We start from the raw sequence: 14,837 nt of genomic DNA on the forward strand, positions 1-14,837 counted from the left end.
AACAAAACCACATTATTTTCATATTTTAATCATTAAAAATCCTTTCTGGTTGAATGGCCTAACAGGATTCTGTCTTTAAAGCAGCAGGATTGTTATATAACGGATGGTTATTCAACTTTTAATTGAGACTCCTTTCTCTTAGCCAAGGCTTTGTCCCACAATAGTATAATGAGAGAACAGTGTGTGCGTTTTATATGTGTCTGTGTGTGTGTGGGTGTGTGTCTGTGTGTGTGTGTGGGGGGGGGGGCAGTGTGTTTGAAGGAGAAATTAAGCCTTACTGGCAATGTGACAAAATAAAAAAAAAATGGACGAGGAAATATCATTAAATTCAAGAACGTTCGTGAGAATGTGCAGCACATTGTCCGTATGCTGATTGGGTGGCATTATGTGTTTAGGTGTTTGCTGATTCTTCACTATTTCAGTCTTCAGTATTTCACTGAGTGATTGTGTAGTAGTGAAATATAGTGCATGTAAGGCTGGAAACTGTGTCCTTGTGAATGCTTGGATGAGGATGAATTCATACATATGAAGTTAATATCCAACAGTATCTGTGTTTTTAACCTTTTACCACATAGACTCACACTAGCCCACAGGGACATCACCTGTTGGTTCCTGTATTCACAAAGGCTTGAGATGTAAAAAGACCACAGAGATTTTAGAGTGTGCCACAGGAGCAAGAACATGGCAAATATGGGGATTTGATTCCTATCGCGACATCCATTTCCACAGCTGGCCCATGTTAATGTGACTCTCAAAGAGCTGCATGCACTGTAGGAACCTCTATCATAAATTCATCATTCAGTTCAAATGCTCCGTGGTTTACTTTGAATGCTAATCTGTAAATTTGGGTGTCTGATTTTGTTTTGTGAGTGCATCAAACTTTGATGTTTCCGGTCCAAAAATGACTAAACCAAGGCCAATTTGTGATTATTATGATAATGCATAACTGTGACCATTCCTCTTTTTCAATCATTTAATTAAAAGATGAGACAGGAAATACTTGGATACTTGGTTTATGTTGGTGTCTTGGTGTCTGTTAAACAGACCCGTCACTTATTGTAAGAGTCACTTTGGTGATATTGTAGAAATGAATGGGAGATCAGTAAATCAGAGAGAAATGTTTACCCTGCTGCTATTTTCGTCTCATCTGCTCCACCTCTCTGTACACACTGCTCTGTATGTAGAGACAGGTGGAAATGAATTTTGAGTCCTGAGAGTGAATCCTGTAATTGCCTTCTTAGCGAGCTCACCTCGCAGCGGTTGTATGTCTAATACCAGCTGTTGCTATAAAGATGAGGACGGAAGAAACAGAAGCAAATAGGAGAAAAAGTAAGAGGGGGGTTTTTCTTTTTGGGCATTTTGCAGTCTCAGTCTTTTTTGTACTCTAGAACTCACATTCTTTCACTCACGGGAGACAGAGGGAAGAAAAGTTACAACAACACAGAGAGGCTGGGAAAAACAGAACGCAGAATAGAGGTCAGAAAAAGAAGAGGTGCAAAGATAAGGCATCAAGGACGACAGGAGAAGCATAACAATAGAGAATGAGTGGCATTGAGAGACGAATATGCGCAGGGCAAAGAGCAAGGAAGGCAATTTAAACGCAAAGGTTTGTTCTCCACTAAAGCAGCTGGGTGGAGTTAAGTTAATGTTTCTACAGTAACAGATGTAAAGCAACTTCCCTGTAAGAAAGACGAGTGAGAGAGAACACTGTGTGTGTGTGTGTAGGACCTCATTAGTCAGATCGGAGATGATGACATTCAGCAGACACAAATCAATAGTGAGCCTCTAAGACAGTGTCAAATCTCTCGCTCTGTTTCTTTCTGTCTCATTAATCCTGTAATACCTGCACATCTGTGAGGGTTTTATGTATCTACATCCTACTGTACGTTTCCTAAACGTCTGTGCATCAGCATATAGTAGCTAAATGGAAATATAAACAGCAAGCACTATACACCATGTAGACGTGGCAATAATGTTCCTTTTTCCTTTTGCTGTTTTTCAAAATATGTAAATGCTCTTTCTAATCTTACACCAGCTACTGTAACCCAAGATGTTGCTCATGCTCTCACACCTCCTCTGTAATGCTCAGAAGCTCACACTATCATGTACAGTATCCCCCCACCCAAAAAAAAAACCTGTCTCTGCTTAGCATTCTTTTCCTCTGAGTAACCCACTTTTAAAAGAATTTTAAAATTTATAAGCAAAAGTAAGTGCATCCCCATTCCCATCGTTTCCATCAGTGCTTACTTCTCTCCCACTCCTGTACACTGCTGTGCTTGTGTAATGCCAGAGGTCCTCCGGGCTGCCATTTAGCAGCCGCCATTAAAGCCAGCATCCTGCAGCTAGAAACATACCCTGCAAATATTATGGCCTATTATTGTAATTTTACATAATTTGGATGTTTCAACCTGCAATTTGTTGTGCAAAGTGCTGATTTCTCTAAAGGATACAACATACACATTTAAAATAGTAAAGCTTCAGTTCATTACAGTATTACGGTTTGGTCGACAACCTACTCCTAGAGAGGTTGTATGCAAAAATGAAAAGCTTCTATGTTCAATACAGTAATATCTTTATCGAATCAGCCACAATTTGTTTTATGTCCTGGGAGAATCATGATGGCTACGAATGTGTCGCTTGACATTTAAGGGCAAAAGCTAAAAGAGGTGGTTGTTAGATTGATGATCTTGAAGTAATAAAAATGTAAGTATTAAAACTGTGGATTCATAAAGTGCGGAGGGGGAGAGCTTGCTTGAAGTTTTTTGGGTTTTTTTCGGTTCAGACCATCTGTGTGCACAAAATAAGATGACGTTAGCGCTTTGCACAGACCATTTTGAAGGACTTTTTAAGGCAATAAAGAGAACTCCATTCTATGGTACCACGCCTATAAGTTCCTATATTTCAAATGATCAAAAGTACACACACACACACAGTCATGACACAAAATTTTGAATATGCACATATCTAGATATTCAATAGATTAAAGATAGTTCTACAGTTCTTTCCTCCTAAAGTACGAATGTTTTACGCAAATCTTTTTAAATGTTTGTGAACCTCAGTTGAAACCACGGTACTGTAACAGCAGTTGCAGTATTAATCTACTGCATGAAAACTCTTTAGCTACTGTTATAGAACTCAAGAACAAAGTACATTGATCAAAGCGTTCTGACCATTATGACCCTATAGAAAAACCCAATTATTAATCTGTGTTAAGAACAGCAGGACAACACACTCAAGGAACAGGTCAGCTCAGCATATGCGTTGTGACTTTGAAAATTTAAAATGCAGTAATGTGAAATGGCTTAAGATGAAAGTAATATGATTGGACTGTGGTAATATTTATAGCACTTACATATAATTTCCTCAGAGGGCTTTAAACCCCTAAAGAATTTTAATTGGCTTCAGCAGTATATACATTTGCACAAGTCTCAACTCACTCACATGTGGATTAGTAATGCTTCCCATTTTCATTTGAATACATTTGTGCTCTACAAGAACCTTTCGCTGAGTCAAAACCGAAGATTTTGTAATTTAATCATATTTAGTATATCACTGTTGAATTTAGAATATAAACTTCTACATTGCTCCGAAAGACTTTATTGACCTTTGTTTATAGTATTTTCTTCATTCATATTTTATAAACAAGACTCTTATTCTGTTCGGGTCCATTGAGTGATAGCTAATACAAAATGTTGCATTTACCTCTGCAACGGCTGTAGTGTACAGTTTACCGTCCTCTGTGCTCTTTAACTTCCGTGGGTGCCCACATATGGCAAATTACCCTGTTGATTAAAAAAACAGATTCTTCCATTAGCCTACCAGGGTTGCCAAATTCTGTTCATGTCTGCCCACATACGGCCGCCAAGATGTTTGAAGAGGAAATAGATAATTGAGGCCATGTTTGCCATTTGGTTGCAAGGGTCCATTACATTTATTTTGTTAAGGAATGAAACTCACAACCCACATGATTTGACAGTCAATCCTGGCATCCACACACTCATCTTCCTCCGCACAATCTTTCCACACTGATCCAACTCACCTACACTACACTTCCTCTCTCTTGACACTGCCCAAACATCTGGACTTATGATCTGGACTCAGATCATACCCAGTCATTTCTATACTCAGCATAAGTACTAATGACGCACAAAACATTTCCAACTAGAAACCTAAAAACCTGCATGGAGGATTGACCCTATTGGCTACATCATGCATCAGATTGGTGCATTTTTCAGTGTAATGATTGTGTTGTGATTAACAATCTGATGAAACAGCTGCACAGGGTTTTTCTGTTGCAGTCAGTTGTTTATTGAATGACAGTTGATCACAACAGAATGAAAAATTTAGTCCATCCTTTAGTCCTTTACTCCATTCATCCTCAAGGGTCCTATGAGGCATAGTACACACTAGACAGGCTGGCACACAACTATTCACACTCACTTTCACACCTACTGGAAATTTAGATATGCCAGTGAACCTAACCTCTATGTCTTTGGACTGTGGGATGAAACCCGAGCACCCAGAGGGATCCCATAAAGGACGGGAGGAAAACATGCAAACACCAGGCTGAAAGGATCCAACCGGCTGCCAAATTCAAACCCATGCTGAGCGACTATCTTCCTTCTCCCACTTAGTCTCATATTTCACAATAAATCTTTAATGCTTTACAGCTGTTGAAGGTGATGGGAATTTGGGTTTTGATTTCCTGTTTATCCTTGTGCCGGTTTTAGTTGTTGATCTAGTGGGACGACAGTAAAAGTGTTCTTCCTCGGACATGTTTATTAAATTCCAAATGCATCTGTTTTCTATTGAGAGAAGTTAGGATCATTAAAATGTTCTTCAATATCTGACATTTCTGCACATGTACTAGATTAATAGTGATTTAATAGTCCTGCTATCACAGCATGTTTTCTCCATGGTTTCACATTTGCAGAGTTGATCACTCAATATTATATAATCCAGTGTTTCTAGTCTATGTTTTGGATATTTGACTAGAAACACATGTCCAGTGGTAGTGATCCTGTGGTCTTTAATTAGCATAGGCCACAACAGTGGTGTATTCTCTGCAGAAGCCTGACCACCTGCAGCGGCTCCACTGAGTGTTTGTAGCAGAGTTGCATCTCTGTGTCTGTATCTTCCTCTCAGTCTCACTCCTCTTCACCACTTCCCCTACACTTCCTCTCTGATTCCCTCAACACAACAAAAAGTCTGTTCTGTTCTCATCTTTTCTTGATAGGTCCCATTTGTTTACTGTTTCCTCAAATCTTGTCTTTTTGCCTGTCCTTTCATGTATGTCCCTCTTCCTCATCCTTTGTCTCTCTGTTGCTCCAGTTCTCTTTTTCGTCTTTGCTCTCCTTATCTCTATCTCATCATCGCCTCTGGCCTCTGACTGACAGGGTTATAAATTGATTTTCAGCCCAGTGTGTTCCCTCTGTCTCTCTAGGCATTTCCCTTATTTAGCCTCAACCACTCCAGGGTATAGTCTACACCGTGGGCCGACTGTCAGTCAGTGGCAGTGTGGAGCAGTCTAATTCTTGGCTGACAAGCGTTCCTGACAGCAGGAACCAATGGGACGTTTCAAACATGCTTACTCTCTCTTGCTCTGTCTCTCTCTGTTGCATTTTTGCCTTTGCTATCTCTCTTTCTTCTCTCATTCTCTCCCTGTCTGCCCTTGCCACTCCACTCTTCATTCTGTCGCACTTTTTTACTTTTGGTTTGTCTACCTTTCAGTCACTCCATTGCAACCCCATCCTCTGTCTGTATTGCTTTTTTCTCCCTTCCAGTAAGCCCCGAAGAAAAATTTGTTGTTTTGCACAGTTACATTAACTACTGTAACACCACCTTGCATGCACATACATGCATGGGTGCAAAACAACACGCATTTCATTTTATCTCACAAGCTGGATCTGCTGTGATCTGAGCAACCATTGGTTGTTTTATCTTTCTGCAGATAATTGATTGGTCAGTATGTACCAGTAGGAAAGCCATTCTTTAATCATAAATGAGTTTGTGAGATTAGATGGGAAAAACCCTTTAAATGAATTAGGTATCACTCACGTCCCCAGAGAGGGGAGCAAAGAGAAGGAGCGAGATCAAATGGCCAAAAAGACAGCATGTGACACAGAGAATAAGGCAGAGAGACGAAAGAGAATGTAAAGTGGATTTTTACAGATTTAATTCTGAGGACAAGAGTAATATTTTAGATTACACAATGTGTGCACACCCACACAGACATTTGGGGACATTGCTAGCCCCTGACGAAGGACCTCGGGAAGCCCCGTAGTTGAAAGGGTGCCACAAGTCACATTCAAACTGGGAATATGGCAATTTCCCAGTTTTTCCATTTACCAGTCAGCACTATGTGGAATGGCTCTATTGATAATGACATGCTTAGTAATTGATTTTATCTCAACTGGCTTCTTTTAGCATGTGTGAAGTCAAATAATCTTACTATGAGACAATGTCAGATTTATTTATAGTGTGAAGTTAAATGTTTTCACTTGGTTCATGATGACATTTTATACACTGGCTAAAGATGTGGGGAAGGCTGGAGCCTGTCAGCAAATATTATCCTTTAAGCAGCGGCATATAGTGTATATTCCAATCCTAATTCACCAGCTCGATTTTCAATGTAAGAGCATAATTTGATCATTTCATGTTTAAAAGGGGTATTGTTTTCCATCAAAATGCTTCCCTCACACTCTAAAGGTCCCTGCTCGCACTAAGACATGCTCTACTCCATCCAGTATACGCTGATATCCTGTTGCTTGCCCAATTTTCCTGTGCTGTAGCTTATACCCTTTTCCTAACACTCAGGCTGCTTGCGGACACTAACGAAACGTATTATGCGTAGTTAAGCCAAATCATAGACCACCTGCCAACACTGGATTGTGAAAAGAGACACACACACACATCTACTGAGAATGGCCAGAATGTTAAACATGCACAGGATCAATGCTTCTGCTCACTATAAATTTCTTTTCTGCTTTACAACATTAGCGCTACATACTCAAAATGAAAGAGGCCGGTAAAATCCAGTGATTCTGTCTCTCATATACTGAAAGGCTGCATCTGATTATGGTAATCAGAGGTTGAATAACAGACTTTTTTTCTTTCTCCATCCTGGTGCTTGCAAGGTAATACACCGTGCTACATGGACACAGTGGGAAGTTACACACCTAAATCTACGGTGTAGTTGGCCGACTTCTGACAGGAATAGCTCGTGTTTTATTACTGCGTTATTTTTACTGGATAGTGGTTTTACTGAACCTGCATTGTCTGAGCGGATAACCAGCTTTCATCTCAGGGCCAACACTGACAGACACTGCCATCTACACCACCTAGCACTTCAGTCCAACTTGTTTGTTTCAGTGAAGGGAAGATCCTTCCTACTTCACATAGAAAAGTCCAGGGACTCATGCTGTGCAGAGCAGCGGTTGTACCAAGCTTTTGATGATGTGTATAAAGTTTAAAGATCCTTAACCAGCCTACAGTTATAGAAAACTTGTGTTGTAACACGTTGTACTGGACTGTCTTGAAAATGGTTTGACAACTGCCAGAATAAGCTGATAAGCTTGTTTTTTTTTTAATTATTATTTCTCCAGTGAATTATTTAAGACATTCAAGTAAAGATATTACTTTAAGGAAAGAGATCAAGCCTATATTTCAGACCAGGGTTCATTAAATCCACTCAATTCAAGAAGCAGATTTTCTTCTTTGTCTTTAAGCTTCCTTTATCCAGGGAAGGTTTTGCTGAGCACGCATGCACTTTTCCAGCTAAACCCTCTTCCTCATTAGTATCAGTGCACATATTCACACCTGGGACCTACCCAGTCCAACCACAAATCTTTTACTGTTTGCCAATTAGCATCTCTATTTAAATCTTTGGGGGGAAGTGCCTTGCTTTAAACAAATCCCATACCAAAATTTGAATTTTAATATTTAAGTTTTAAACACACATGCATGATTTGATAGGAGGCTCAAAGTCTGTGGTCACAGTGAATTTGTGGCCTTTACATTATGGATTCCATTGGTGACCCAGTTCCATTACTAAGGAATATGTGTTTGTGTGGATTGTGGGGAGGTTAATGGAATGGGTTAAGTAGTCAGATGTGGGTTGTGGAGGAGGCTTTGTGTTCACAGGTACACACACCTGTGTGTGTGTGGAAGAGGGGCAGAGGTGAGTAGGTTAAGAGTCATGAACTAAGCAATGAATAGAATGAGATGAAGATTTGAGTGGCCACTGGGTTCAACAAGCCAATAATGCCTAAATTCGTGTCTATATCCCTTTAAATCTGCATGTATTTGTATGTGGTCGCATTTTCTTCCAATTACGATGTGTGCCCGGATGTGTCTGCATGTATATGCACCTCTGTGTGTGTATGTGCTGAGATATGCCTGTCTTTCAGTGACCCTGCGCTCATGTGTGCAAGTGGAGAAGGGCTGTCAGTTACGGTCTGGTAGTCAGCATAATTAGAAGTCTCTCTTTTAGCCCTGTCTCCTTCTCACTGTGTCTCTCTCCTCTCTTTCCTCTCCATTCCTCTTTTACTCTCCCCTCTCTCTTTTTGTATTTTTTTCTTCACTCCCACTTCCTCCTTCCTACACACTGTTGCCCCATCTCTCTGAATGATGACTTTTAAATCATCCTTTCATTCTTTGCAGAATGATGAATGAGGGAAATCTCTCCCATTCTCTCTGTTTATTCTGCTTTCCATCTCTGTCCCTGTATCCCTCCTTTATTCACCCAAGCATTTATCCCAGTGGTTCACTTTAATGATGTTACTTTATTTAGACTGAGACGACCAGAAGTCTAAGTTCAGTGTAGGGTTTTAAGCTGCTCCTTACCAGTCATAGAAATAAGAGAAACAATACAAATAAAAAAAAGTCTAAATATTAAGTATGTGAATTACTAAACATTTTTTTTTAAATGTTTGTTCAAATTGTGTGTGGTTGTGCTAAAATTCTTGGCAAATTGATTGTGTCAAGGGTGAATACATTATAGGCAAATACATAAACGAATGGGCTTTTTTAAACATGGTCACCTTGGATCACTGGAATAGAATGTAACACAGGCAGGAAATATGTGAAAAAAAATGCATCATAACACAATAGCACCACCAATAGCACTCTGTAAAACTGTTGATTCAAATGTAAAGTTTGATATAAGAAGATGAAATATAGTAAAACATTTTATTTTTTACAATCTAACAGCTACTGATAACTGTAAATCCTGTTTGCGGTATTAGACCCGTGTGTCAGGGCAGTGATGTACAGCAGTAAATACCTTCACTGTGTGAATGGCCCTGCTCGTATCCTGTCCCTCAATCGTCTTTGTTTTTACCAACTTTAAATAAAGGCATTCACAGGGGCAATCAAAGCTGCATAAAACATGACTGCTGCTGCAGTTTACAAACTCAGCGTTTGGAAGGAGTCCTCTGGAGAATATTTTCTAAAACATTACTTTACACTATATTCCCACACTTATACTGTTTACACTGTAAATTACTTAGCATTGTTACAAACACGGGTTCTGTTAAGGGCTGTTAAATAATTTCTAACCAGAGATAACTAAAACTCACCCATGGGAGTTCATTAACATCTTTACATCAATTTCAATAAAATCCCAATTGTATATCATGCTTAATTTGCAGTCTCTCTCTTGTAGCTTGGGACCAAGTGAAGCTTTTGTGTGTGTTCCTGCCTTTTCTCTGCCAGAACAGTTGAGTTGTCTCAACTAATAAGTTTCAAATATAAGCTAATCCTGGGTCCTTATCGCCGCTTAAGGCCCTTTTGCATTTCAACAAACTGGGTTACAAAATGTTAATTGCTGTCATTTATACATCAAGCAGCCTGTTTATATGGCTGTACAAACTGTGAAGTTACATCAGGCCATGTTAACAATTTATGATCTACAGTATGTGGTATGTTTGTGCCTTCTACAGAGGTTAGAGGTTAGAATGGATTACCTGCATATCTTTTGTCAGGGTAAAAAAATTGAATAAACTCTTAAAATTTGATGGAGATGTGGAGACACGAGGAAGAAAGGAAAGCCTGCCTGGAAAACATAGCTTCTTATTATTGTTAATGTGCCTTCAGAGGTAAGATTGTAATAGAAAGGTAATAGTATAGCCAGTTTTACTATGAACCGTGTTAGTTTTGTAGATCTGTGTGCATATGTCTGTGTGCCTTCATTGTTGTGTGTCTCTTATATGGCTCTGCCTGTCCCTCCCAGTTCCTCCACACTTCAGTTCTGATTGGTTGTGAAGTCACGGTCCTTAATTGCAGCTCAGACTGCCACTGGTCATTATATCCATGACTGTGATGGCCTGGGAATGGTCTGGCTACATGAGAGTTGCACAAGCAGATGCCGACACACAAGTCAGCCACAATATTAAAACCACTAACAGGTGAGGTAATGTTGATAATCTTGTTGAAATGGCACCTGTCAAGGACTCAGACATATTAGGGAACAATTGCACAGACAGGTATTGACGCTGATGTGTTGGAAGCACGTAAAATAGGCAAGTAGAAAGACTGGAGCGATTTTGAAAGGGGCAGAATTTTGATGGCAATCAACTAGGTCAAAGCATTTTTATAATGGGTATATAGTACGTACCAAAAGTGGACAACACCAAACTGGTGACAGGTTCAAGGGCACCTGAGGCAGTGTGATGCTAGGGGAGTCTCACAACATGATGGATATGCTGCTTGTTGCCAGACACCTTTGGGAGAATCCTCATAAGTCTTTTGGAGTCTATGCCTCGGTGCATCAGAGCTGTTATGGAGGCACAAGGGGGACGTACACAATAAAAACAGGCAGGTGGTTTTAATGTTGTGGCTGATCTGTGTATGTCATATGTGGACACACACACACATACACACACACAAACGAACACAGAGGTTTTTGTTGAGATTCTGCTGTGGATAATTGGATAGTTGGAATAGCATCCAGCAGGATCACCTTGCTGTCCCTGTGGCCCTGTCTGCCATGGTAAATAACAATGCTCATAAACATGAAAGGCAGGGAGATCATTGTACTGATTTGAGCTCTGCTTTAAGTGAAGATCTGTAGCCTTAAAAAACACACAGACAGAGCAATTTTCAATTAAACACTTCGTCTGCTGTTGATATCATACACCAAAGGCATCAAAAGCTATTATAGAACTTTTTTGTTTCTTTTTTCAAACTCCAGTGAGAAGCTGAAATATAAATACAAGTCAAGCATCCCAGTGGAAAAAAAGAAGCCTCAACTGATGGTCTGACACATTTATCTTCCAAGCAAGTCTTAAAACTTGTCACCACTTAAAAGCTAAACAGAGAGTAAACAAAAGCTAAAACAGTAAATTAAACCTGTATTTGTCTGTAATTGCATCATTGGCAAGCTTAAAGAGACACTATTATGGAAAACACACACAAATAGACAGCATCAGACGTCACACTCAACCATGAAATCAGATGCATGCGGATGCAAGCTCACCCCTGCCCAGAGCCACAGTGAGCAGTACAAAGCATTTAAAACTTCACTGCAGCCAGGTGAGGAGCAACACAGGATGTTGGAAATGTGAACACAAACTACCCAGTGAATTCTTTAAAACAAGCACTTCCTGGAACATGGTTTCCTTTTCTCACTCACTTGTTGTGTACCAGCAATTTCTTCCAATTCACATTCAGGATCAGACTCTATTTTACAGTTCGAACTCGGTTTTACTCTATTTACTTCCCCAGTGGCCACTATTGGTGCAGACCCACCATAACAGACTATGTAGTATTTATTTGTTCACATTCTCGTTGGCTTGGGGTGGAGGCCACACCAGCAGCCAATCAGAGGAGGAGCTAATGAATAACGCCATGAGAGGGTAGGGACAAGTGACCTAGACACTGTAGGCATTACGGTCGAGGACAAGTTGTTACATACATGCGGAGTATGTTTGATTAAACAGGCAAAACGCAGCAGATAAGACAACACCTAATGGAAATGATGATGCATGGCAATAACAGCCTTCCCCTGCAACAACACCCAACAAAACAGTAAGTTTCTTCTCTGCTCTAGTGTCCTTGAGCAGGATGATGCTGAATTCCTACCAACTTGAGGAGTTTCTGCTATGTAAGCTGACTTTGCAGTCTGACTCCCCTGTGGAGTGGTAGAAGTGAAGAGTTTCTCCATAGGGGATCGATAGAGCACAGCGAAAAACTGGACCGACTTCACTCGTGGACACACCAAGGGTTTCATCTAACACCTGTGGTGTGTTTGATATAAAAAGATCATTAAGATCAAAGGGAGAAGATAATGATCCTGATGTGAACTGTAAGGTCCAAGGAGATCAATTACATTTACATTTTACAATTTAGGCATTTAGCAGGCGCTGTAACCCGGAGAGATTTCGAATAAGTACAGCAGCAGAATTGGCTTCACTTCTAATTTATCAGTACAAGCAGCCCCTAAAAGAAGGGGAAGGGATGAAAACAAACTCGACAGACTCGCATTGGTATTCACGTGAACAGTTCTTTCCAAAATCCCGTATCACCACACCATCACACTGTAGCATGGCACCACTACTCTGATTACTGTTTCTATTTACATTTTTTCTTTATGTTACTGCAACTACTTAACGTAAACATTTTATCCATCCTTTTAAACTAGTATGTAAGGCACAGGGTACGCTGCATGGCAACAACAATCTCTTATGTCACCGTTTAATCCATTAAGTGGTTCAAGCTGACAAACTTTCAAAAATGCATGTTGGTTTTAATCTCTTTCTATGCTGCTCGAGTGGACATGGCACAGAGCCTTTCTTCCCATTCAAGTCCCTTGTTTCCTCTTCCTTCCAGCCACTCCCTGTCTTATCTGACTAGACAAAGTGAGTGTAGCGTACAGTATCTCCTTAAAGAAACCGTTATGTTATTCAGTTTTAAATTACGTCAGGTTCAAAGGCGTTGTTAGAGCAGAATCACACAGACTTGTCACTGTTGTGCATCTTGACATGTCAGTAATTGAGTAAAAACAAAGAAGTATCCAGCTTTTGATCTTTTAGAGGCACAGTGAATGAACAGAAGAGACTTCTCTGATCGCTTATTGATTTCACCTCTTAAGTCAGGTGGAGGGGTAGCACAGTGGCAGACACGTTTCCAGTCAGCCAGGACAGCTCATCCTGTGAATACCAGTTCTTGGGTTCCTTTTCCAGGCCAGGATCTGCTGAGACAGACTCTGGCCTGTACCCTCCCTGTAGGGGAGAACAGTGAAAACATTATGTTTCTAATAAGGTACAGGTCCGGCGAGTGGAGCTATAAGACTTTCTGATAAATATTTGACTCAACAGTTTTGATTTTAGACACATTATATATTCCGTATATGTAATCACACATCAGCATCAAAAAACCAGCAAACTGACTAATTCTGACTTCAAGCACAAAGACTGACACTTACAGTAGACACACAAATACACACAGCCAGATATGGATGTGCCATTTTAATATTGTGTTATTGTCAATTGTACTTTTAAAAGAAAATGTTTTGCCCCCTCTTTTCTTGCTGTCTTTTGTCGCTGTCCTCTTGTCTACAACACAGCAAGAGTTGTAAACAATTATTATATGGTTGTACAATTTTAAAAAAAATGGTGTTAAAAGAATTGTCCTCTCTTTTGTGTTTCAGGTTTTATCTACACATGTGGCGGCACACTGAAAGGCCGAAATGGCAGTATAGAATCGCCCGGATTCCCCTATGGCTACCCAAATGGGGCAAACTGTACCTGGGTCATCGTTGGTGAGGAAGGAAGTAGAATTCAGCTCATCTTCTTGTCATTTGCCATAGAAGAAGAATACGACTTTCTGTCGTTGTATGATGGACACCCTCACCCAGCTAACTTCAGGACCAGGTAAGACCAGTAGCAAATTACTGTATTAGAGATCTACTTCATAACTTATCTTAATCTGGAGAGGTGATGTCAAAGGCTCCCATAACTCGGACTCACAGAACCACCCTGAGAACTTCAAACCCTGTGTCTCATAGGCTTCCTCAAGTGTATCCATGAGACACCATGGGCTTTGACACAGTATCAGTATTCAACACCTTGTGTGAATTGATCCAGTTCTCTTGTTACAGCTATTGTAACTTTATTTTCAAAACATGCATATTGTAGTTTTAATTATGAAACGCTGCTGTAGAGGTTAATTAGTGGCAATGGATATTTAGCAGGGTAGTAACCAGATGGTCCCCAAAACTTGTGGGACATGTTCTAGTTAACTCCTGCCACAGACTCTGAAAGAAAATATGATACAGCATAAAATACAGCAACTAACTATCCAAGAGTGTGTGTGTGTTTGTGTGTGTGTGTGTGTGTGTGTGTGTGTGTGTGGGTGTGTGTGTGCGTGTGTGTGTCCAAGCATTTTGTTTGTCCTACAACATTTAAGGTAAGTAATTAAACCTAATTAATATTTCATGCAATAGCATTGATTTGTCACTGTAATAAATAATCCTATAACCAACACACTAATAGGTACAGAACTTATTATTTAAACTCTTATTATGAGTTTTGGTATGAATATATTTTTGGACAGTACAGTACATACTGTTAACATCAACATAAATGCTTGTTTCCACACTCATTGACAAGTGCTGGGCGGGATTCTCTCGAGCAAAACTATTGCAGTGGAACAAATGACCTTGTATAGCAATGGGGTGCTGTCTTACGGTAGTACACAAATTGCTAGGGCTCAATCAGTGCCACCATGGTTTTCCTTTACTTATTGAACTCTTTCATTGCTCTCCTCTTGCAAAAAAACACAATTCCGAGAAAGAAACTCATTTCGGCGAAGCTATTAAACTCTCTTTGCCTTATGAT

At 40.0% G+C, this 14,837-nt stretch overlaps 1 protein-coding gene across 7 annotated transcripts in view; it reads left to right on the forward strand.

Moving 5' to 3' along the window:
* The window catches only part of csmd3b (CUB and Sushi multiple domains 3b), a 310,165-nt gene that overhangs the window by 56,360 nt on the left and 238,968 nt on the right, over window positions 1-14,837 (forward strand). For all 7 annotated transcript variants that reach the window (XM_067499712.1, XM_067499750.1, XM_067499726.1 and 4 more), the window contains exon 3: window positions 13,649-13,871. In XM_067499712.1, coding sequence (XP_067355813.1) covers window positions 13,649-13,871 — 223 coding nt within the window. The remainder of the gene's footprint in view (window positions 1-13,648; window positions 13,872-14,837) is intronic.

This window comes from Channa argus, chromosome 1 (assembly GCF_033026475.1).
Source record: "Channa argus isolate prfri chromosome 1, Channa argus male v1.0, whole genome shotgun sequence".
NCBI classification, from domain to species: domain Eukaryota; kingdom Metazoa; phylum Chordata; class Actinopteri; order Anabantiformes; family Channidae; genus Channa; species Channa argus.